The sequence below is a fragment of the Lissotriton helveticus genome, chromosome 6 (genome assembly GCF_964261635.1).
Source record: "Lissotriton helveticus chromosome 6, aLisHel1.1, whole genome shotgun sequence".
NCBI classification, from domain to species: Eukaryota; Metazoa; Chordata; class Amphibia; order Caudata; family Salamandridae; genus Lissotriton; species Lissotriton helveticus.
Genome location: NC_136067.1, coordinates 2,058,174,093 through 2,058,200,236, shown reverse-complemented (window position 1 = coordinate 2,058,200,236; position 26,144 = coordinate 2,058,174,093). Strand labels below are relative to the sequence as shown.

At 46.3% G+C, this 26,144-nt stretch overlaps 1 protein-coding gene across 5 annotated transcripts in view; it reads left to right on the top strand.

Annotated features, from left to right (window-relative positions):
- ZNF512 (zinc finger protein 512) overlaps window positions 1-26,144 on the top strand; it is a 123,928-nt gene that overhangs the window by 41,716 nt on the left and 56,068 nt on the right. For all 5 annotated transcript variants that reach the window (XM_078650120.1, XM_078650121.1, XM_078650125.1 and 2 more), the window contains 2 exons: window positions 1,748-1,834; window positions 7,080-7,178. In XM_078650120.1, coding sequence (XP_078506246.1) covers window positions 1,748-1,834; window positions 7,080-7,178 — 186 coding nt within the window. The remainder of the gene's footprint in view (window positions 1-1,747; window positions 1,835-7,079; window positions 7,179-26,144) is intronic.

Sequence of the window (26,144 nt, the reverse complement as noted above, 5' to 3'; positions counted from 1 at the left end):
TTAGTGTTGGAAGTCCAATAGCAAAAATACCTTTGCAGCTCTGAAATGGAATTTGTCAGTTGGCTGTCTTGGTGGGCTGTAGAGCAGATGTGCACTGAAAGTCGCTGCTTTAAGTGACTTTTCCTGCTCATTACTGACTTTTATCCCAGCCACACCAGTTATATTTGTTGTATGTTTAATCAAGTGTGCAATAAGAGCAGTGGACCTAAGATACAACCCTGATGTCTTAGTGCCTTGGACTATAGGATCTGTGCAGAAAAAGATTGCTCTCATTTCTGAGCTGTCTGAAACCAAAATCTGCAAACAACGTGTAACCTGAGAGGTGACTGATCTTACACCTTATAGAGAACTCGCTCAAGCAAACACTTGCCATCCTATATGACTCATTTGCTATTGGTATCTCAGCAAGGTCTGAGCCTGTAGGACTTGTTAACCTGAGATAGAAGTGTACCGCCTCCAGTTCTAGTAAGTTCTGTATACACCGGGGTGCTGGCTCTACTCCTTAAGTCTTACGCTTGTAAGATCTCACTTCAGGGATAGATTTGCTGTGTGGTACTCACGCTTGTAAATGATGTCTCTTGTGGAGTGATCAATTTGCTGGTTGAAGCCAGAGCCAATTGGAATGTTTAAAACGTCTGATCGTTCTGTGAGTTTTGGATCTGTCCTTTCTCTGTCGCAATATCCATCAAATGTGTTACCAGGATAAGTAAAGGTTGATCTCTACAATATCGTTTATTTGAGATAACCCTCCACACGTCTGCTCCCATTCAACACACATATGCTTGCCTCTGCAAAAATGCATTATTTGCCAATGCATATTATTGAGAGTAATCTTGAAGCCCTCTTTGTAAAGTAGACTTTAAATCAGATAAAATGTTTGGACTTAAGTTACTGGGCTGATGTACTTAAACTTGCACAATTTGCTGATATATTTGTTGACATCGCTTCTTCTTAAGTCCACCAGGAATCTAGCCAAACCCTGTACGTGAGAAAAACAGTTACTTGTTAAATAGTTTCCAACATTTCCTCCTCGACTCTTTTTAATTTGGATACATCCTTGATTCTCTCAGGCAAAGCACAATCACCGCCTTGATCCCTTGAATAAACAAGCAAGGACATTTTGAAATATCTCGGTTTTTGAAAATGGCACTTTAAGAATCCTAACCAGTGAAACACATTATGTTGTGTTTTTACTTTAGAAAGTTGCGGAAAACGTTAACTATCTGGGAAAAGGAGGTGATTTACTAAACATGCATTGGTTGGCTCACACGATCAGTAACAGGATAACTTTAATCTCTAAAAATTAAACCAATTCTTCAGTGGGTGAAATTGTTATATGATGTAGCCATAGTTTAAGTTCAAGAAAATGTTTATTTGATATTGAAAAGAAAAAAGCAAGGTGTCAATACAAAGTACAATAGAAATATAAAACGTTGAAAAAATATGATAAATAAAACAAGCATAAAGGTGTAAGTAGCATCAAGAAGAAAAACAGGAAAAGGCATATAAAACATCAATCATAATAGCATGAAAATACCTAAAAGGAATATAGAAATAGTACAATGAAGAAAAGAAAAATGGAATGCAATGAGCATTTAAGGAGGTTTGAGGACTTCTTGTTGCGAAGGCAGTGGACTAGTTAACATAGTTAACTCTTACTGCTTCAAGAACAAAGGTGTGAGAAAACCATGGAGTTTGGGTTGCAATTATGTATGCTTTATTTTTATTTCCTTTTTGTTTCCCTAAGGTGGTGTTTAAATGTCCGCACTGTGGCAAGCAGCTCAGATCTGCTCCTGGGATGAAGTATCACATCATGGCTGACCACAACAATATGGTAATGAGCATCCGTCCGGTTATTAGTGGGAGTGAGTGGGTGGATGGATGGGCGAGTGAGTAAAGCTTTGGGCCCCTAGCAGTGAAATGGTTTAGAGGGCACCTGAGCTGTTGGCAAATTAATGCAGGAATAGGGGAGTTGGACACAGACTCTGCATTAACAGTGAGATTTTGCATAGGTAGTGACAGAGACTTAAGGATGTCCAACCATGCTCATGACCTCCTTCATATGATCTGTGATATTTATAGACAGGGTAGTTTCACCGTGTGTCTGAGATCTCTGCACATATTTGAGTAGATATTTCTTTCATTTAAAGGAAAACTCACCTAGCGAAAGCAACGTTTTTGGTCTGTCTTTTTTAAACTGAGATACTTTGAAACACATTTTGACGTTATTGTTGAAAAATCCAATTCAACTGTTCCCTACAATGAAAAATAAAGCTGTAAATGCTGCAGGAATTTTTGTTGTACTCCTTCAAGGAATCCTAATCCTTAAATGAATACTATCAGGCGGGCAGTTAAGTTTTTCACTCCTTGATGTTAGGGTACCTTGGCTCAACTTGTCTCTTTCACAACCTATTTTTCTTTAATGAAACATTTTTGAGGTACATATTTAGTTTTCAGTGTGTGCTTTCATAACGACCCATGTAGCATTGTACAGTACTCAACTGAGTGGGCATCCAGCACACTATCTCTGCATGCAGAAGTAATCACCACCAAAAAGGGTGGGAGATGCTGCATTGAAGTCGTGGTTCATGGGTTCTAATGGAGAAAATCTTAATTTTGAGAGCTTCAAATTACCCTCTCACAGAAAATGAGTGATGGAAGGAAAGACCTTTTTCAGAGAATTATGTTCTCACCGGGACCTTAAAAATGAAAGGTTTTTTTGTCAGTGGCCTTTTGCATAGGCTGTAATATCTGCAAGATGGGCCGTTGCTGAGGCAAGTAGTAGTTTAGCCGAAGCTAGGTGGAGCAAGTATGAGAACAGATTCTTGGCAAAAACTCAGGTTGGAACCTTGCTGTTAGCACCATAAGCATAAACATTTTAACTTGTATGTGTAAGATGTTCTTGTCAAATGGCTTGTAACTTCTTTTGGGATCTCCTTGCATGGCTGAAGAAGTCTCAAATTCTGTCCGACCGCAGAAAGCCTGCTGCTAAATTCATGGATGTCAGATTCAGGTAGAATAGTTGTCCCCTGAAGCCTAGCAATAGGTTTGATTTTACCTGAAGTCTCTTGTGTGGTTTTAGAGAACCACAACTATTTGGGCCATTCAGAAGCAATGAGAATTGAAATTGTGTGGGAGCTCTGTAGTTTTAAAAGTCATCATCGTGGTGGAATTTGGGTAAAGCTACAGGAATTTCCTTAACCAATTCATCAGAAGAGCCGGTCCCAGAGCTCCTGGTACCCATCTACTGGACGCGAAGCAAGGTCACTTGGAGTTTTGAGATGTGAAAAAGAGGCCACACCAGTCTTGGAAGCCGTCTAGGAAAATATTGTCATCTTTTAAGACTCAGTCGCTGTTTTTCTTCAGAAATATGCTGAGTAAGTTTGATTGATCCTGTACTGCTGGATGTATGAATCACTCTTATTGACCAATTACTGACCAAGAGCCATGGTCAAATACTCGGTGCCTCCTCAGATAGTTGTCTGGATGTGATACTACCCTGTTTGTTCACGTAGTGCATTTTGGTGGTGTCTGAGCTAGAACTCTGTCCATCGTCGAAGAAGGTAGGAAGGCTATCGGAGCTTAGTAAAGCGCTCTGTATTAAAGAAAATTGATGTGGAATGATTTCCCCTTCACTGATCACAGTCGCTGAACTGACGAGTTACCTAGCCTAGCTTCACAGCCCATAAGGGAGGCATCTGTGACAAATCACTTCAGAAGATTTTATGGGAATAAAACTCTTCACCCCAGGCTTGGTCTCTTGCACCACCATGAAAGGGATTTTGTTTTTGAATGCTTGAGACATTGAGTTTGTTTTTCTCCCATTGATTCTCCAGATACTGTTGTAAGTGATCTCAAATGCAGGCTTACATTAAGGACAATGAAGAGGCACAAAATTGATCCCAGTAGGGAGTACATTTGTGGAATTGTTAGTTGCGTTGTCTTGATACCTTAAAAAAATTTGGCACACTCTTTAGGAAACTGATTTATAGACGTGGCTCTCACCTCTAGAATTGTGGACTGGATGTCCTATTTCACCTTGCGTATACTGTTTGGTTTGACACTCATTCAGGTACTGGTAGACAAATGCATTTAGGCTACATAAGTAGGCTGCCACTACTGCCATACATTTGAAAACTTTTCGGTAAATTGTCTTTTTGAAGACTTCAGCCTGAAAGGGTATACTGTTTATTAGAAAGGAAATTTTTTCCAGAGCAAACTGCAGTAAGGTCTTTTGTTTCTTAACCACTGGAATGTACAAGTATGCATTCAGCAAGTGAACCACACACATCCACCCTCCTTCTCATAGATAAGGAAATATCTGAAGTGCCGGCGTGCTGCATTTCTATCTTCTGATCCACTTGTTGGTGATGGTATTTTGACGCCAGTGGAACAGAAGTAGAAGAGACCTTGAAGCAAGTGAATAGGCATCTCTCACAGTAGTCAGGAAAACATTATTGCCTATAATGTTTTGCAGCTCTTTGAATTATAAGGTATTTAACCTCCTAGTGGAGTTGAGTATGGCTGAGAGGGTTACAGATGTAGCCATAGTCATGTTGTCCTGACGACCTGGCAGCCCAGGGCTGGTTGGACGACATGCTTCTTGTGCCTCATCTCAGGTGGTAGAAGTATCTTTGATGTTGTTGCTGGTACGACCAGTAAGGGGATTTAACCCTCTTGTGCTTGTAGTATTGTAGATCCTTGTGGCTGAATTAAGACTTTAATATTTTCTCTCCATTTCTCAGAACCAGCACTTTCAGTGTTTCAGCCTTGCTTTTTTATTCTTTGCATCACCTTCTCGGTATTCTTGTCAAAAAGCACAGCTAGAGAATGGGAGGTGTAGAATTTTGATCTGAGCCTCAGACTTCAAGGTGGGGAGGCTCAGCCAGAAAGCTCCTCTCATCATGATGCTTTGACAGTCGCCTGAAACTGTAAACTCAGTGGAATGGATAGTAGTGCTAAATACTGAGGTTTACAGAAGAGGTCCTTCTTGTAACACCTTGCCAAAAACTTGCATTCTTTGGGAAGATCATTCACAAATATTTTAATGTCTTTTATGCAATCTATAATATTTCCCTAAGAGTGCTGTTGTTCTTGTTCCTTTCAGAGCTGCAGAGGATGTACCACGCATCTTTTTGCCTGCAACATCCATTCTCTTACTTTCCCTCTCCGGAGCAGTCAACCTTTCTGAAGCTGATGTTTCATTTCTAGACAGCGGGCACTATCGGAGTTGGGCTTAAGGGCCATCTAGAAAAAAGCAATGTTATACTCTGGAGGCTTGTACTTTTCATTAGCCCGCGTATGACTGTTTTTGATATGGCTTTTGTTAGGAATTTTCCCTCTCCTATTCCAACAAGCCCAGTAACAGGTCACACAATTCTTGGCGATGATCTTAGATTAAGTGTCTCCATTATTACCCACACTGCAGCCTGAGGAGCTTCTATAGAAATGTTGAACATACTCCGTACACCTCCTAGACTACTTCTTGACTGCTCAGCTTGGTCACCCTTCAAGAGTCAAGTGCCTAAAGGGAGTCACTTGGTTTTACAGATGGACTAAAGTAGCACTGGTGGGCAGAGGACCCCAGTGGTACATGACAGTACCCATAGTGTCATATCTGACTACCTCAGGACTCCAAAGAATATAATTTGACCTTGGAGCTTCTCTTTAACCAGAGTGTCACATAGCTGTAAAAGAAAAAAGTTGCTGGGAAGCCCAAAGAAGAATGAAGATGGCAGCTGGAGGGGCTACTGTTTCCCACAGTCCGCCCTGGGCACCACAGTCAAATGTGGAACATTTCCTCTTCTCCAGTAAACTTTGAGGCAGAGTGCCTTCAACAACACGCTATGGATGAGTTGGGGGAGGGGGTAACTTTACAAGGTCATCGTGGTGTTATTAGTTAGTAAAAGGCTGTGGCTTCAATAAAGAACTGTGCTGGGAAAAGGCGAGCCCTGAAGAACTGGCTGCATTGGCATATTTTTCGTGACACATTTATGTTTGTCTTTTACTGTCATTCATACTCTATTAAACTAATCTTTTATGTTTTTTGGCATTTTTTATGTTTCCTATTAAATAACTAAAACCCGACCCATGGAATATTTTTAATATTTTTTTGCCCTGTCCATTATCTGTTTTTGACCGCTTCTCACCTGGTCGAACAAGCAAACAATCCATATATGCTCTAAAGAGATGCATTGTACTTGCCCTGTCATTGGAAACTGAGAAGCCGGATAACATGGGAAGCATCGATCTCAGCAGCGGATGGAAAGTACCCCAATACCTCTAGGTCACTTGAATGCGTGAGGACACTCGCTGGGTTTCCTACCACCGTCATGGGTGGCGAGACATTTGACGTCCATTGTCCACTGTTACACAACACTGTTTCAAGCATTGGGCAGCTACTGCTGAGAGCACTGTAGCCTCTGACTCTTTCTTGCTGACGCGTTGGCTGAAGGAAAGGGCAATTTTTTTTTTTTTTTTTTTAGGTATGGCAGATAGCTCAATCAAATAATGTGTCTGCTGTAGAGATCTATCTTAGCCTGAAAGTCAGAGTGATTATTCCTCAAAAGTTCTCTTTCATCCTTCCAAAGATCACGAGTTGGATAAACCTATTATCAGTGCTTAGATGTAGGTTGCTTGGTGTGTTGATGTAATTGTAGTCCTTGAATAAAGTAATTAATTATATTATCATTTTGTGTACTAATTCAGCAGTTCTTAATCTGTCATCCTGGGACCCCTAGGGGTCCATGACACCTACTCAGAGGGTCCGCTGAAGCCTAGAAAATAACAAAATATAATAACTGAATAACATGTATGTACGTAAAGAAGCAAAATTTGCATTTTTAAATGTAATTCTTATTTCCATAATTGTGTCTATTTTTGGGGGGTTCAAATCATCTACTTGCTCAGGCCAGGGACCTCGGATTCCAATAATGAGTCAGTGTCAGTCCCCGTATTCCAGCAGTAAATTTGAGGAGGCCACAAAAGTCAAAAGATTAAGAGCCACTGTACTAATTGATATGTTGCTGATTATCAGAAAAAAATTGCTTGGACAACTGACATTGTGTCTTTCTTCACAGCCAGTTCTTGCAGATGGAGTGGACTTAAACACTCACTCCGTGCGGGAGCAGCTGCGTATAGTACTGAGGCAGAGGGGCAAGTTAAAATGCACACGAGAGGTAAGTTAAATGCAGAAATGGGTTGTTATTTCTTTAAAGTTAAGGTATAGGGTAGGTTATCCAAAGACTAGTAGTGCTAATCATTAACAAACTACAGGGGCTGTCCAACAACCCTGAACCAGGGACACTAGATGCTAACACCTAACAAAGGTTCAGGTGAATTTTATTTTGGGGTAAACAGTCAAACTTCAAACAAAAAAGAGAGGGAGGGGGAAAATAAGAATTGCGAAGAAGCCTATATATATACTTGGACACATTTGTAAAGACATTTATAATTTATTATACATAATATTTTTTTTTAAATTACACAAAGGAACAAAAACGCTCATGAAAAATGTTGGCATGACAGAGACAAACAATTCACCGGCCAAACAAGTGGCTAACAAACAGACATTGTATATAAAGAAGGAACAACAAATACAAAATGATGTGTCCTTTACAAATTACGGTCACAAAAAGCGCCGACGGCGTTTCAACCGCTAGGTTGCTGTGCGGTCATCATCAGGACAGGAGATTTGAGCGTTAGATTTCTAAATATAAAGAACCAGTCGTCCTTCGAATGGCGTATGGGTAGAATTTCCACCTTCAATAAAATAATAATCGAATGATTGGGTTCCAGACGTATAATTACGTATCCAAGGATATCTTCAAAATAGAGTAAGCCATGTACAGCATGCAAATGGATGTGGTTTGTTAAACGTCCAGGGTATTGACCGAGCTCTGTGCTTGGGCGGGGTAAAATTCTACAAAATGACATGGTAAGACAATCTAATGTGATCGGCGGAGAAACCATATAACCCGCCTGTGCCAGTCTCCCCAGCACCCTCTTTGCACTCCCATCAATCCTGCAGAACTAGTAAAGGCGCCTTTCTAGCACGCCTAATTGCCAATTAATGGCATTTGTGGTAGGGCACTGTCCAAATTCAAACATTCCATATTGTTGACACTCACAGTAACCAACGCAAAGCCCAACAAGCATTGGCAAAGCCAATAGGTCTGGCATTGGCCGTCAGCCTTTTGGATTGTTTTGTTTAATTATTATTCTTTTATTGCAAACCTATACTATCCAGGAAGTCGTCAAGCCCACATCAGGTAAATAAAAACATTGGCTAAAGTAAAAAAAAAAATCTTGTCTCTCAAAAAAGCCCACATTACCTTAGTAATCCCAGGCACTGAAGGGTACTGCTTTGTTGTTTTTTTTAATATCTTTATTGAGTTTTTCCCAGAGTATATGAACCCCCCACCCCCCAGGTCATACAGGTTCAGCAAAGAATATTTCACATATAAACACAGAGAAATTAGAGAATTCGTACATTGTACAATAATGGCTAAGTAGATTAATCAAACAACCAAAAACATTTCCCTTCTTTTTGAGGAGATAAACATAAAATCTGGATAATTATAGATTTCAAATAATATGCAACTTTAACCATTTAAGTTTTTGTGGTATTTAAATCCCGCAAAATATGGTTTATGTTACAGAGAATTACTTTGAGATTGGGACCACTCAATCAAAGGATTCCAATCTTTCAATCCCCTGGCCCTCCTTCTTCTGCCTGTTCTTTTATATATAGCCATTTCCAAGTTAAATATAGCTAGCAATCTAGAAAACCATTGTTGAAATGATGGTGGATTAGGGTCTAGCCAGGCAGAAGCGATACATATTCTTAGAACCGCCATGGCGATAAATATTAGTTCATGTCCAGGTGATGATTCATTGAGATTGGTTACTCCAAGCAAAATCATTTCATTAGAGAGGATTATTCTGGTTTTTAGAATCTCAGTTAAAAACTGTTCAATACTCAGTTTTAAGGGGGATAAATTTACACAGGAAGAAAATATGTGTATGCTATCCGCCTCAGATAATGTACATCTAAAGCAGCATGTACCCCTCCCACTTCCCCATTTAGCGATTCTATCTGGGGTATAATACAAAAAAAGCATGTTTTATAAAATTGTGTTTGCAGTTTGGTTGACATAAGGATGGTTTGGGATAAATCATAGGCATGATTGAATTCTTCCATAGTCATTGTTAATTTTCCCTGCCACTTCTGTAATGCCTTCTCGAGATTGTTCGGAAGAAGGGATACCAAGTGAGAATACATCTCACCAATCGTAATTTTTTTTGGTTTTATTAACGTTTCTGCTGTCGGTATTTTATTAAACGAGGTATTTTCTCTAATTCTTTGGGTTAAAAAATCTCTAATTTGTAGATATTTAAAAAAGTCCCTCTATTCCAAATGATATGTTTCCCTCAAGGTTTCAAACGAGTGTAGCCCTTCATTTACGAAAAGACATCCAAAGTGTGTAATTCCAGTCATGGTCCATCTCTTAATGCAGGCTCCACTAAAGATTTCAGGTAGAGCCGGATTATTGCTTAGTGGAGAATAGAGCGAGAGTCGTACGATGCCCAATAATTTCCTCACAGCTCTCCATGCTTTATACCCTCCGAGTAAGGTCTTTAGACGGACCTTTTTGTGATAGCTATCATAGAGAAATCGCCACAGATAACCCTTGCTCCCATTACCTAATACCAGCTGATGGATTGATGGTAGGTCTTCCCCTAAGACTATCTCATTATTATCTAATAAAAAAAAGAGTTCATGATTATATGAGAGCATACAAGCCCAATAATATGTTATGTTATGTTATGTTATTTTTTCTTTTGTATAGCGCAACGGCTACTCAAAAAGAGTGTCCCGGCGCTTTAGGTAAGGAGAACTACATCACCATAACATAACACAGTGAAATGAAGAAAACAAGAAAAACACAGTTAAAAGAAGGGAAACTGAGAGGCCTACTGGGTGAACAACCAGGTTTTAAGACCTCTCCTAAAAGCAAGAAGACTAGTGGCTCCCCGGAGTGAGAGCGGAAGCGAATTCCACATCTGTGGTGCCAGCAAACCGAAGGAGCGGCCACCCAGGCGCGCTCTCTTCACTCACGGAACAGCCGCCAGGAATAAAGATTCTGACCTCAACGAGCGAGCCGGATGGTAAAAGGCAAGTCTCTTTTGGAGGTACTTTGCTCCCACCGCATGGAGAGCCTTATAGGCCAGAGTCATTGCCTTAAAGGCAATCCGTTTGCGAATGGGTAGCCAGTGCAGCGTCAGCAATAGACCCGAAGCGCTGGCACGTCTATTAAGACCAAAGATGGCCCTGGCCGCCGCATTCTGCGCGACTTGCAGCCGCTGCAGCAAGTACTCTGGAAGGCCCAGGTAAAGAACGTTCGAATAATCTAACCTAGAGCCGATCAGAGCCTGCACGGTCAGCTTCCTGTGTTCCTCAGACAGCAGAGGTAAAAACCTCCGCAACATCTTTAGTAGGCCAAAACAGGTGCCAGTCACCCCGAGGATCTGAGTTTTCATCGTTAGCCCCTTGTCCATCTTAACCCCCAAGTTCTTAGCCATTAGGGAAGAACAAGACGGGGGGAACATATCGATGGGCCACCAGGCCTGCCAAATTGGCTCCGTGTCGCACCCAAATCAGAGTACCTCGGACTTATCGGAATTGCACTTGAGGCTGTTCAGTTGGAACCATTTAAAAACAGCCCCAAGGCAATCCCGGATACTCGCCCCATCAAAGTCTCCACCTCTCTTGCAGGAGAAGAGGAGCTGGGTGTCGTCGGCATAGGATACGATCCGGGCCCCAAACGACTCCGCCAACGCCGCCAGAGGGGTCATGAAGATGTTAAAGAGGGTCGGGCTCAATATAGAGCCCTGAGGGACCCCAACTCCCAAAGGCGGCATCACGGCGGAGTCTGGAGAGGCCCAGACCGTTTGCCGGCGGCGAGCTAGAAAGGAAGAAAACCAGCTGAGCACCGTCCCTCGAAGGCCAATCTCATAGAGTCTTGCGAGAAGGCCATCATGAGGGACGGTGTCAAAAGCCGCCGACAAGTCCAACAACACCAGCATGACTTTGCCCCCAGTATCCAACACCCCTTTAATGGTTTCAGAAACCTCAAGGAGCGCGGTCTCTGTACTGAGATTTGAACGGAAGCCAGACTGGGAGGCATGCAGGATCTCGTGGGTCTCCAAAAAGTTGGAGAGCACCGTCTGAACGTGCTTCTCCAAAATTTTTGCGAGAGCCGGCAGCAAAGAAATAGGCCTGTAGTTTACTGGGGCCTTCGGATCGAGACCAGGCTTTTTAAGCAGCGGGATGACCATTGCCTGCTTCCAGGCCGGCGGAACCACTCCCTGGCTCAACGAGAGATTCAGAAGGATTGATCACTTCCGCGACCCTCAAATATAATTTGAGGTTAGGGAGGGCTAGGCCTCCTTTTTCTCTAGGAAGAGTCAGGAGCTTATAGGCTCTACGAGGTTGTGAATAGGACCAAATAAAACTAGAGAAAGTACGCTCCCTCAGTTTGAACCAATATTCAGAGATTTCCAGATTGATTGCTCTGAACATATAAAGCAGTTTAGAGAAGTATACAATTTTGAAGGCGTTCACACGGCCAATCAAAGATAAGTGTAGGTTATTTAAACGATGAAGATCTTTCTGCATTTTATCTAGCAGAGGACTCAAATTTAATGCGACCAATTTTTCGAGTTTGGAGGAGATACATACCCCTAAGTAGGTCGCCTTTATTGTCACTCGAGGATCTATCATGATGCATTTATCATTTAAGACTACTTGGGTTTTACTTTGATTGAGAATGTAGCCGGCCGTATTACCAAAGTTTTTGGCCTCTGTTTCAATTATAGGTAGGGCTAATACTGGATCTGATGTTACTATGGCTATGTCATCGGCATATGCAAGAGTTTTTGTCATATAGCCTTGGGTCCGAATAGGGATAATACCGCATTAGATTCCAAACTGCGAATAAAGGGATCAATGTAGATGGCAAACAGTAACGGAGAGCATGGGCATCCCTGTCGAGTTCCCCTTGATATTGTTAATTCTTTAGATAGATTGCCATTTATCATCACTACTGCTTTAGGGCTGGTATATAGTTTTTGTACTGCCTGAATGAATCCTAGTTTAAATCCCAGGTGACCCATTGCCAGCCACAGAAATGACCAGGAGACCCGATCAAAGGCTTTTTCAGCGTCTAAAAGAATAAGCGCCATTGGGTCTCCTGTCACCTCTGTGCTGTCAAAGAGGGTGATCACTCTATGAATATGATCTGTGGTTCCTCTTCCAGGTATAAACCCATGCTGGGAGTGTGAGACAAGTTTGTGGATTAGTGGTGCCATACGATTCGCTATTAATTTGGAATATATTTTTGAATCCACATTAATTAAAGTGATAGGGCGATAAGAGCCCATCTGATTAGGAGGTTTATCTTTCTTCAGGAATACTACTATTTTCGCTTTTGACCATGACCTTGGTGGTAATCCCCCATTAAATATGTGCACACATAATTCCAAGAGAATCCCTTTGATTTGATCTAAGAAAGTGATATAGAACTCTAGGGGGATCGAGTCTAAGCCAGTTGCTTTTCCTCTAGGCAAAGCTTTCACTGTCTCTAGGATTTCTTCCAGGACTGGTATCTTCTCTAGATCATCTCGATCTTCGGCGAGTCTGCTGGGTATTCCTTGATTTAAGTATTCTCTTATACTATCTATATCAGCACCTCTTTCCTCTTTGTATAAAGTGCTATAGAAGTGCCAGAATGCCTCTCTGATTTTGTTACTTTCTGAGATTAAGCCGTCCACTGGATCTGATATTTCACGTATGAAGTTCTGAGATGTTTCTTGCCTCATACGTATGGCGAGTTGATGACCAACTGATTCGCTTACTTCGTAGATTTTCTCGCTATGTGTGGTGGCTTTTTTAACTGCCTTTGTAATAAATGTATTCATAATAGCAGCCTTATCAATTGCTACTTGATATTGAATTTTAGTGAGCTCTTCTACAGTTAAAGAATTATGGGTTGCCCTGATGAGTTCTTCAGAACCCTGTAGTTTTTCTGATAAGTTTATATTGGTCTCTGGCCAATTTATTAACCCTTATTGAGTATTGTGTAGTTTCCCCTCGGATTCCGGATTTTAAAGCATCCCACACTATCTCTATAGAGGTACTCCCTATATTATTTTCTAAAAAGTTGGGTATCCATGCTCGCATATGATTACAATAATCTTCCTCAAGGAGCAGGGATTTCTCGACGGTCCAATATCTTGGCTTCTGGCCCATTTGTGTTAGCTCTAGGGTGTATACTAGAGGATTGTGATAGGGTAGTACTCGAGGCAGTTTTTCTATTTGTGTGGAAGAGCTTAATAACTGTGAAATAAGAAAATAGTCAAGCCTAGCATGCACCCGGTGTGGATTTGAGAAAAAGGTGTAGCCAGGATCCTGAGGGTTAGAGTTCCGCCACCCATCCAGAAGTCCGTGCATATGACATAGATTTTTTAGGGCCTTGAACACTTTAGGTTTCCTCCCATGATACACCCAGTTATCATTTGATGACCAGTCTGGGGGTAAGTTAATATTGAAGTCCCCACAGATAAGAACTGGTAATGGCCAATGTGCTAATTCGCTAGAGACCTCATTTATCAGGGTGGGATCATCACAATTGCTTCCATAAATTGAGCAGATGGTAACTAACTACGTTTGATCAAGCTGGCATTCTGTAATTGCCCACGTCCCGAATTTGTCTGCTTTGCATCGATTAAAACTAAATCCACCGCCTCTAGCTAAGATTGCCACCCCTCTGACACGAGCTCCCTGGGTAGTAGCACAGACTAATTTGTACCCTAAAGTTTTTAAAAGATGTAATTGAGAGCCTTCAATATGCGTCTCCTGCAAACATACTATGTTGGGGCCTGTAGTTTGTAGACCCACCGCAACTGCTTGTCTCTTCTTAATGTCATTTAGGCCGCAGATATTAAGCGACATAATCTTCAATACCCCCATTTGTTTATGCTACTTATCTTGGAAAGATACTCTCCCATTAAAAGACTGTTAGCTATAACTTCATAGTTTTCCTTTTCCCTGTAATTTTTAAAATTCCTGTCTGACCTGTCCCCCGAACCCCCTCCCCACCCAGAGATCCCTCTGCCCTGCCCTCCCTTCCAATACCCCCTCTTTCCCTCCCCCCACCCACCACCATCTTTGAAGGTTACCTGACCCTGTCTGGACCAGGGGTGTGACATCCGTGAAGGCGGCCCCTGCGGGCTGGGCTAGTTTAATAGTGTGTGTTATATACCTATCTAATCCTAATGAGCCGGAGCCCGGATAATATGAAAAAAATGTCAAACTTAATTTTGTAGACTAAATATGTTTCCCTGCCTGCTTATACATTCTACTAGTTCACAGTGCTTCTACATAATTTAATTCCTAAACAATACATAATGGAGTAGTTAGTTCAGCTTAACTCCCCCCCCCCCCTACAGTTTGCATTATTTCCCTGAGTTTCATAGCCCAGTCCCTGAGATCTCTCGTAGATAGTTCTCTGCCTGCACTTCGCTGTTAAAATTTTTTGTTGTTCCCTTGAATATGATTTTCAAGCGTGCAGGATTTAGCAAAAATACTTTTGCTCCAATTTTTCTAAAAGGTTCAAATAGCTGGCACATTTTCCATCTTCGCTCAACTGTAGAGTGAGCTAAATCCGGTCTGGCAAAAAATTTGAATCCCTTATTTTCTCTTTGAGTAGTCGGCTGGCAAGGTCATAGATTGCTTCACGGAGAAGGAAATTGCCGAAGTAAACCAACATTGCCCTGGGATATTGATTTTGTTTGTTAGAATGTTTTGATGGCATTAGGGGAAAACGATGAGCCCGTTGTATCTCCCTTTCCATATCCCAGGCCTCCAACTCCGGAAATGATGTTTTAAGAATGTTGATCATAGCACCTCTAGCGTCGTTTCCCTCAAAGTTTTCTGGGATTCCCAGGAATCTTAAATTGTTTCTTCTAGATCGGTTTTCATGATCTTCCACTTTGGCCGTGAGATCCTTTATTACTCCATCTTGTTCCTTTTCGTTTTTTTGGAGTTTGACGATATCTGTTTCAAGATTCTCAGTGCGGGTTTCCACCATGACCATCCTCTCAGACATCTCAGAACAAATGTTACCCATTTTTTCCACTGCACCTTGCATTTTTTCAATAGCCATGCGATTTCTATGGCTGTCTTTCTTCACATCCTCATGGAAGTTTTTTATTGAGCTTAGCACCTCGCTTAATGAGGGCTCATTTGTTCTTTGTCGTGACATTTCACCCGGTGATTTAATCATTAGGCTTTTTCGAGTAGAATTAGGTCTACTTTTTGCATAATCTGTGTGGTTACCGGGATCTGTGGTCTCTTCGTTCGTCATATTTTCCCCTTTTTTATGTTTCATCCTTTTTTCCCCCCGCTCCTTTTCTTCCTGAAATTAGTTTCGCTGGATAATCTTGAGTCATTGGAGCCCGAAATCTCCAGGGGTACAGAACCAGTTTGCGCACTGGGATTTGATTCATTTGAGTCGCTTGATTCACTTAGGTCACTTGAGATAGACATCCCTGTTTCATATATTTCTGATTCTGATTCGGAGTCTTCATCAGAAAGTGAGTGAGTAGATGCATATGATTCTTTCCCAGCTGCGGGCGTTTGGGTGTTAAAAGAGGGGTGTAGATGCTCAAGTTTCTGATTCATCTCTTTTTGATCAGATTGCTCTCTCTGGTTAGATATCGCTGTATCCTCTTTTATGGATGACTTTGTCTCGTTGCTCTCTATTTTTGGGTCAGGTTTCAGACTTCCTTCGCCTGACCTCGTGGTATTGTTTCCTTCAATATTGGTTTCAGCTGAGACCATATTTTGAGCATCCTTGCGGTTTTCATTCAGCTCTTTAGAGTTCTTGCTTTGCAGTTGACTCTGTACTTTTTCATTTGTCGATGCATCGCTCAGACTTTCCTTCGGACATTCCTTCGGGCGAGGGCTAAATATATTAGATATTCTTGGTTGGGAAGTAGTCGATAGACCGGTATTCTTAGCAGCAGCTTTAAAATTTTTGATGGTCTGTAGCCTCTGTGCTTTTTTGGCCATTAACTCCAATTTGGCGTTTTCCTCAGTTTCTTCTGTATCTCCCTTTTTATCCTTCTTTTTGCCAGCCGCTTTCTCTTTCTCCTTGCGCTTTTCCTTTTCCCTTTCTTTCTCCAGTTTTGTTTCTGCATTTTTATCTTTATCTTTAGCTTTTCTTCTCTCTTGGGGTTCGTTTCTTGCCGTGTCTTTTTCCTTTGCTCTAGCCCCTCTAGTTTCAGGGCCATTATGTCTGTTATCTATGTGCAGCGTAGGTGCTACCGTAGGTGCTTCCTCAGATGTCTCCTCGATCTCGGCGTTTTCAGGGGTTTGATTTTCTTGGTTTATCACATCCTTTGAGCACACCGAGTCTGCTCGGATCGATGTACCCCCTTGTAGAATTGCGCTTTCTTCATCTCCCTTTTCATGCTCTTTTTCTTTGTGAATCAGTTTATTTAAAGCTGCTGTTTGTGTTTTTTGGCCTTTTTGGTTTTTTTGGACTTTCTGGTCCGCTTGTGCGATGAGCTCCTCTCCTCCACCGTCCTCTCTGTCCTCTCTGCCCTCTCTCTCCTCTATCACCTCCCCTCTCTCCTCTCTCTCCTCTTCAATATTTCTCTCCATATTTATGACTTTAGATGGCGTGGCAATCCCGTTGTGATTGTTTCCTGGCTTTCGTGGGCCTGTCTTTTGGCCTCGCTGAGTTCGCAGAGTTCGTAATTGCCCTATTTGGATTTCCCTCTTAGAATGGGAAAGTTTTCTGAATAGAATTTCAATGTTACTCTGACCTCTCGTGTGCATAATCTCCTTAAAGCATATATTTAATATACTCTGTGAGGGAGCAGTAATAGAGGAGCGGAGTCGACACAATTGAAGTTTTGTAGTACCAAGTTTAGCTGGAGAACAAAAAACAATGTCAGATAGGACAGATGTGGTGGCCAGAGTTCCAGACCCAGTCCCAGTACCAGCGCGGAGTTCAAGGCTGCAGCTCCTGTTTAAATTCGTTCTGTCTAAGAGCACCATTCGCCCTTACAGGCCCACAGCTCTTTTTCCTCTCTCCCAGCCTCAGCCCCCCCACTGCCTTCCCGCAGCAGGTGCCTGCAGCGCTTCTCGGTGTTTCCCTGGTAACGGGAAGCGTAGGACACGTGGGACACAGAGCGCGTGAGATTAAAGCCCCTGCTCTCGTGTTAGCAGATGAAGCCTTTAGAGCCCTTAGAGCCACGGAGAGTGAGGAAAGGCTTGCAGTATCAGCGTTTTCAGAGAGGAGAGAGCATCACTTGTCAGAGGTGTTGATGTTGGTGCGGAGTCAACAAATGAGGGGTGAGTCAGGGTCAAATTAGAGGTGAAAAGCAGGAAAAGACAGAAAGACGGGCGAAATTGAAATCAGACATTCAGTTTTAGTGCGCCTCTGCCACGATATACGATATACAGATCTTCAACCGAGTGATGATGCAGCGTTTGGCGTGCTTACTTGTTCTTTTCACTCGAGGGTTCACGGGTTCACTTAAAGCTCTCTGTATTTTTCCATTCCATTTCCCTTTTTACAGTTTTTTGCCGTGTCACTGTAGCTTAGTAAGACAGGATCAGAGTATCTCCGGTAAACGTGGGAAATCTTAATAGCAGGCGCAGGTAATGCAGGTGATGCCGGGTAATGCCGGGTAATAGAGAGGTATTCTCTAGGCTGTATCCACCCAGCACCGCAGAGGACAGCCGCTGCGACCGCTCACACAAACGCCATCTTCCTACCGTCTGATTTTGAAGGGTACTGCTTTGTGTGTGGATTGGATCCTTGTTAAAGGGCAGCATGGCATAACTCACAGTGAAGTCCTCCAGTGGCTTAAGTGGGCTGTTGCACTGCCCCTGGATGCTCCTGGAGTGGCTAAAATAAAAAGGTGAATTAATGGATAAAGCCTAGCTGAAAGCCCCATCTGAAAGATACACGCTAGTGTTGGATTCCTTACCTTAGAATATACCCAGGCGTCAGACTTGATTCGGAAAGTTTTCGTCAGCAGTAACCTTGCGCGTCGGTAGGCATCCTCTGCGGCTCCGCGTCTGTCGTCGTGATCGCCGGGATGACGTAGTCGGAGTACTTAGACGCCGCCCTCGCGCGCTGACGTCCGTTCTTCTTTTTTCCGCGCCAGCAAGCGCAGATCCGGGAAGAGCAGTACTCTAGTCATTTTTTGAACAACTTTTTTGATCTCTTTTGATCACTTTTCGAGTCGAATTCCACTCGCGGTGCCGTTAGGGATGCCTGGTTATAAACCTTGCGACGCCTGTCACCGCCTGATGTCGATGACCGACTCCCACCTTCGGTGCCTTTACTGCCTCAGGGCTGACCACGATGACAAGTCGTGCCCCGACTGCCAGGCCTTGACCTCGAAGGCTAGACGGGAGCTGTCCCGTAAGCTGCTCGAGCTCTGGCAGTCAGCTCCGCGCCGCTCGAGGTCCCGGTCGAGGAGGAAGTCGGGGGCCAGTCGCGGAGCCGCAGTCATTGCCGCTCGTCGAGTCACCACCCGTCGGGCTCCAAGTCCTCCGGTAAGTCGAGGCATTCGAAAAAGAAGTCGAAGAGGCGTTGTCGCTCTTCCGACTCCAGCCCCCCGACGTCGCGCGACGCGGCCGGGGGTTCGGGCGACACAGCTGGAGCCGCAGGTGCCGCGTCCAGCTCCACACCCGCCGGTCCCTGGGATGCACGCGACACCGGAGGAGATACGTGACTTCCTCGTGGCCATGAGGATTCACTTCCCTCCGTCGGACCCTGTCGAGGCGCCTTCGGGCCCGCGGGTTCAACTGGGAGCCCTTGCGGGCCGGCGGCTCCGGCCCCGGCACCGTTGGGTACTTCCGCCCCGGGGTCGACTCCGGTCCCGACGCCGCAGGGCCCCACAAGATTTAGGCCTGGATCCGGGTCATCACCAGTCGACCTCGCGACTCCTTCGCTGGCGCCGACCCCGAGGGTGGCCCCGGTCCGGGTGCAACGCCGGAGCGGCGCCGCTTGGCGCCGTCTCCGACGCCAATAGGTGAGCAATTCACCTACGACCGGCTCTATCATTTTTGCCTGGTTTCCAGGACATGGATGACGAGGAGGACTGGGAGAGGTCTGAGGACCCTCTGGCACAGCAGTTCCAGTTAAGCCAGGACAGGGCAGATGAGCTGGGGGAGGCCAGTGGTCTAGACACTTCGCCTGACACTGGATCCATCTCTCCTCCCTCTATGGCTTCAGAGGAGGGGGCTACTTATAGCGTGGTGTTGAACAGGGCGCCCAAGGCCTTGGCTCTTGAGCTCCCTGTCGCGAGGACTAACCTTCTCACTGAGGTGCTCAAACCGCAGGCAAGCTCCTCGGAGCCTCCACTGTCGTGTAACCAAGCCCTCACCAACGTTCTGATGGGCACCTGGTCCAAGCCCTCTACAGGCCTCCTTGTGGATTGGAACGTGGCCTGACGCCACCGCCCGTCTCCGGGCGACCCCTGCTTTCTGTCCGTTCACCCCACCCCCGAGATCCTGGTGATTCAGGCATCTACGTCCCAGACCACATTCCCGAGCGCTCCTCCAGATCGGCAATCCAAAAGGTATGATCTGTTTGGGAAGAAACTGTTCTCCTCTCTGAGTTTAGTACTGCGGTCTGTCAACACTGCTTGCCTTTTGGGCCGTTACACCCACTCTCTGTGGGATACGCTTGCGGAGGTGCTGCCACAGTGTCCGGAGGAGGCCCGGACCCGGCTCACCCAAGCCCTAGCGGAGAGGCGGGATGCAGCACGAAACTCGATTAGATGTGGACTTGACACCACAGACTCGTTGGGCAGAGCGATTTCCACGACAGTGGTGGTTCGTCTCAACGCCTGGCTGTGGTCTGCCAACTTCTCGGGGGATGTCCAGGCCACGCTCATGGACATGCCCTTCGATGGCCGTCGCCTCTTTGGCGACAAATCGGATAGTGCGCTAGAGCGTTTTAAGGACTCCAGGACTACGGCCAAGTCCTTGGGCCTGGGCCAGCGCCAGCAAACGTCCGCTTTTAGCCAATTTCGTGGCCAAGGAAGGGGCGCCCCCACACGTCCAGCCAGCCATAGGCAGCAGAACCAGTCTCGTCGCGGACGTGGTTACCACCGTGGCGGTACCGGGGGACAACGGCAGGGTCAGTCCACATCCGCCCCGCAGCATCTGCCTCTAAGCCTTCCTAGTCCGACATTTCAGGCCCATTCAACGCCAGTGGGGGGCAGGGTTCGCCATTACCTCCTCCACTGGTGTACCATCACGTCGGACAGGTGGGTGCTGCAAATCATCCAAAGGGGCAACTCCCTCCCCTTTGAGGGGACACCTCCAGCCATGCCACCACGATACCACCGCATGTCGGGGGCTCACTTGCAACTTCTGCAGGAGGAAGTTATGGCCCTCTTGGCCAAGGGGGCCATGGAGCACGTTCCTGGGCCAGAAGTTGGACGTGGTTGCTATTCCCACTACTTTCTGGTACCCAAGAAGGGCAAAGGAGGCCTACGCCCTATCTTGGACCTCCGGAGCGCCAACGGCTTCCTCCGGAAGGAGAAGTTCAAGATGCTGACTTTGGCTCAGATCCTAGCTGCCCTGGACCCGGCAGACTGGATGGTAGCGTTGGACTTGCAGGACGCATATTTCCACATCCCCGTCCTGCCGGCCCACCGGCGCTACCTGCGGTTCACAGTAGGCCATGAGCACTTTCAGTTTACCGTGCTCCCCTTTGGCCTTACCAGCGCCCCTCGGGTATTCACGAAAGTGATGGCGGTGGTTGCAGCTCATCTGCACAGATCAGGGGTTTTAGTCTTCCCCAATCTCGACGATTGGTTGTGGAAGGCGAGCTCGCCCCAAACAGTTGTCTGCCACCTCCAGACTACGGCCGACCTCCTGCACTCGCTGGGATTCTCCATCAACGTGCCAAAGTCGCACCTGTGCCCCTCTCAGAAGCTCCTTTTCATTGGAGCGGTTCTGGACTCGGCGCAGTTTTGGGTTTATCCCCCCGAACAGCGGGTTTGGGATATTCAGGCTCTGATACCGATCTTTCGGCCTTTATACCGAGTTTCGGTCAGATTGACGCTGCGGCTCCTGGGGCTGATGGACTCCTGCATCCTTCTGGTGTATCACGCCAGGTGGCGGATGCTGGCTCTGCAGTGGGACCTGAAGTTTCAGTAGTACAAAAGGGGGTGGTGATGGACGGAGCATCCGAACCAATCAAACACTCACACCCAGTCAAAAGATCTGGGTTTAATCCATCACCGTTCTTTAGCCCACTCTGCCACCCCAGTTCAGACATGGCTATATGCAAATCAGTCTGACCCTGTGCCTCATGGGAACAGTCCAGCCCGAACTGCCAAGCCATGCCTTCCCTGGACCGGAAACAAGCTTCCGAGGACCGGTTTCTGGCATTGCAGCCGTCTTCAGCCCGGCTTGCTTGAATCCAGTGGCAAAGTGAGCAAGGGACTCACGTCTGAGCATACCCTGCCACACATATGGCGGCCAAAAGCGGTACAAAAGGGGGTGGTGATGGACGGATTATCCGAACCAATCAAACACTCACACCCAGTCAAAAGATCTGGGTTTAATCCATCACCGTTCTTTAGCCCACTCTGCCACCCCAGTTCAGACATGGCTATATGCAAATCAGTCTGACCCGTGCCTCATGGGAACAGTCCAGCCCGAACTGCCAAGCCATGCCTGGGGACCGGTTTCTGGCATTGCAGCCGTCTTCAGCCCGGCTTGCTTGAATCCAGTGGCAAAGTGAGCAAGGGACTCACGTCTGAGCATACCCTGCCACACATATGGCGGCCAAAAGCGGTACAAAAGTGGGTGCTGATGGACGGAGCATCCGAACCAATCAAACACTCACAACAAGTCAAAAGATCTGGGTTTAATCCATCACCGTTCTTTAGCCCACTCTACCACCCCAGTTCAGACATGGCTATATGCAAATCAGTATGACCCTGTGCCTCATGGGAACAGTCCAGCCCGAACTGCCAAGCCATGCCTTCCCTGGACCGGAAACAAGCTGCCGAGGACCGGTTTCTGGCATTGCAGCCGTCTTCAGCCCGGCTGGCTTGAATCCAGTGGCAAAGTGAGCAAGGGACTCACGTCTGAGCATACCCTGCCACACATATGGCGGCCAAAAGCGGTACAAAAGGGGTTGGTGATGGACGGAGCATCCGAACCAATCAAACACTCACACCCAGTCAAAAGATCTGGGTTTAATCCATCACCGTTCTTTAGCCCACTCTGCCACCCCAGTTCAGACATGGCTATATGCAAATCAGTCTGACCCTGTGCCTCATGGGAACAGTCCAGCCCGAACTGCCAAGCTTTCAGTGGGCACAGCATCAGGGCAACCTGTCCGACCGCGTACTGGTCCCGGAGGGCACTGCGAGACAGTTGCAGTGGTGGCTCACGAATCGCGATTGGGTCAGCGGCAGATCCCTCCCCCTACCCCAACCGGAGCACGTAGTAGTGACGGATGCGTCCCTCCTGGGATGGGGGGGCCACATGGGAGAGGGGGAGAACAAAGGCCTCTGGTCTCCGGCGGAGTCCCGGCTCCATATCAACCTTCTGGAGCTGCGGGCGATCCGACTTGCACTGAAGGCATTCCTTCCCTCTGTCCGGGGAAGTGTGTGCAGGTGTTCACGGACAACACCACCGCCATGTGGTACTGCAACAAACAAGGGTGGGGTCGTGGAACCTTTGTCAGGAGGCTCTGCGCCTCTGGCAATGGCTGGAACACCAGGGCGTCACCCTGGTGGTTCAACACCTGGCAGGTTCCCTGAACGCCAGGGCGGAGGAACTCAGCCGCCGGTGCATGATGGATCATGAATAGCGTCTGAACGGCGTCTGAACTCGGATGTGGCGCAAGGTCTCTTTATGCAGTGGGGAGAGCCTTGGTTAGATCTATTCGCCACTGAAGAGAGCACGCAATGTCATCAGTTCTGCGCGTTGGAATTTCCAAGGCGGCACTCGCTCGGCGACGCTTTTCGTCACGAGTGGAGCCTTTCCACCTATACCATTTCTGCCCAGAGTGCTGAAGAAGATCAGGCGAGACCGGGCCAAAGTCATCCTTGTGGCTTCAGGCTGGGCACGAAGATACTGGTATCCCAAGCTACTCAGCATGTCAGTCGATCCCCCGACTCGTCTGCCTGTTCAGGAGGACCTTCTATCACAGCAGCAGGGGACGGTCCTCCACCGAACCTGTCCAGTCTCCACCTACATGCGTGAAGATTGAGCGGCGGCAGTTGAGGCCATTTGACTTGCCTCCTGAAGTATGTGATGTGATTCTGGCAGCCAGGCGTCCCTCCACAAAAACGGTATACACCTGCAGGTGGAACAAATTTGTGGCATGGTGCACAGCAAAGGCTGTGGATCCACTTTTTGCCCCCCTTTCCTTCTTTCTCTTGCCTGGCAGGGCTCTGCTCTGGGCACTATCAAGGGCTACCTCTCGGCCATTTCAGCCTTCTTTAGGCTTCCTGATCAGCCTTCTCTTTTCAAGTCCCCTGTTGTAAATAGATTCTTTAAAGGCATCACACACGTTTCCTCCTGTTCACTTCGTGATGCCTCAGTGGGACTTGAATCTTGTTCTAACGTATCTGATGTGTGCTCCCTTTGAGCCACTTCATAACTGTCCTCTTCGTCTTCTGACTCTTAAAACTGCATTCCTGGTTGCCATCACCTCTGCCAGGAGAGTGAGTGAGCTCCAGGCTCTATCTTTTAAACCTCCTTTCCTCTCTGTCCATCCGGACATGGTTGTTTTGAGGACTCGTCCTTCTTTCCTTCCCAAGGTGGTCACAGCCTTCCATATCGGGCAGTCCATCACCTTGCCCACCTTCTTTCCACCTCCGCATCCCTCGAAAGAGGAAGAAAGGGTCCACCGTCTGGACCCAGAACGTGCGCTCTCCTTCAATCTAGATCGCACACGCCAGTTCCGGGTGGACGACCAGCTTTTTGTTGGTTACATGTGCGCTAAGAAGGGACGGGTGGTGCACAAGCGGAACATCTCTCGTTGGGTCATCTTGTGCATCAAGGTTTGCTACTCTTTGGCGAAAAAGGAGCCTCCTGCTGGGCTGCGCGCCCATTCCACTCAGGCCACGGCGGCTACTACTGCCCTGGGTCGGGGAGTCCCCTTATAGGACATCTGTCCGGCAGCTACGTGGGCCTCGCTGCACACATTTGCTAGGCACTACAGCCTGGACAGCAAAGTCCGGAGAGATGGCTTTTCCTGGACCCCTGGTTCGAGAGCCCCTGCTCTCTGAGGCCAGAAACAAAGCCCATCCAGGGCGGAGGTGTCACACCTCTTCCCACAAGATCAGCACAGTACTGTAGAGGCAAACTTCAAAGGCCTTGCCGCTTTGTAATGCGACCCCAGCCTCTGCTGATAGCAGCCGTTCCGTTCTCCAGGACTTTCTGGTGTGATCTTGGTTCGCAGATCCACCACCGGCGTTGGTATTGCTGGGGTATCTATTCTAAGGTAAGGAATCGAACACTAACGTGTTTCTTTCAGATGCAAAGTTACTTACCTTTGGTAACGATATATCTGTAAGAAACTTTAGTTAGTGTTAGATTCCATACCGCCCCACCCATCCTCCCCGTTCTGCGAACCGATATCTAGGGTTAAGGACATCCCTTTCAGGGCCCTAGTTTCATGGCACCAGTGTCGGTTTCTATCATGGCTCTGCATTCCTGGCGCGGAAAGCTATGTACAGAACTGACGTCAGCGCGCGAGGGCAGCGTCTAAGTACTCCAACGTCATCCCGGCGATCACGACGCCGATGACGGACGCGGAGCCGCAGACGACACCTACCGACGCGCAAGGGTACTGCTGACGAAAACTTTCCGGATCCAGTCTGACGTCTGGGGATATTCTAAGGTAAGTATTCTAACACTAACTAATGTTCCTTACAGATATATTGTTACCGCAGGTAAGTAACTTGTGCTTTATGTAACTATGTTATACACGTAATGTTATCAAAATCAAAGCCTTGGCTAACACAGACCTTAATAGCCAGTTGGTCTGGCATTGGCTGCCAGCCTCTTGTTTAAGAAAGAAGGCATGAAGGAAAACAGGCAACAAAAAGGAAAGAAAAAAAGCTAGCAAGAAAAAGTAGGAAAGAAAAAAGCAAAATGCAAGATACGAAGAATGAAAAAAGAAAAAGCAAGTAGAAAGAAAAAAGTGAGAAAGAAAGGACAGAAGGAAAGCAATAAAGACAGAAGGAAAGAAAGAATTAACACAAGAATGAAAGAACCAAAGAAGGTGTGAGAAATGCCTCTCTTGACATGGTTGCCCCCCACTTTTTTCCTCTGGAAAATTATGTTGTTTTGATTGAAAGTGCACAGGTCCCCTGTGCCAGAGCTCCTTCCCTAAAACTGTACCACGATTGGCAACTGCAGTCTTTCTGTAAGTCCCTAGTAGATGGTACCCCTAGTACCTAGGACATTCGGACTGCAGGGGGCCCCGTAGGGATCCCCCACCAAGGCCATGCAAACTGCCACTGCAGCCTGCATGCCTTGGTGCAGAGAAAAAGGCAAAGTCGACATTGCACACTGCCTGCGTTCCATGTCCAGCAACACTGCCTAACGTATAAGTAAGTCACCCCTCTAGCAAGCCTTACTAGCCCTAAGGAAGGGGGCACTATATCTCAGGTGAGGGCATACCTGCATGAGCAGATATACCTCATCAATATTTAAGTATATTCTTAATATTGTAAGAGCTAGGGAAGCCAAAGAGAGAGCTCTTGAAACGTGGCAACTCGAGTTCCCCAGCACCATGATGGCTTCACTGAAGCCAGGAGTGTTTGGTACTAACCAACTCCTCTTACTAAACCCATACTGAAGCTAGTGTTGGATTTATTAAAACATACTCAGAGGGCACCTTAGAGGCACCCCCTGAAAACCTACCAGCCCTGGTGGGGTCTCTGACTGGCTTTAGGCAGCCTGCTATCACCAAACATGTTTCTGGACCCCTGGTTCGAGAGCCCCTGCTCTCTGAGGCCAGAAACAAAGCCCATCCAGGGCGGAGGTGTCACACCTCTTCCCACAAGATCAG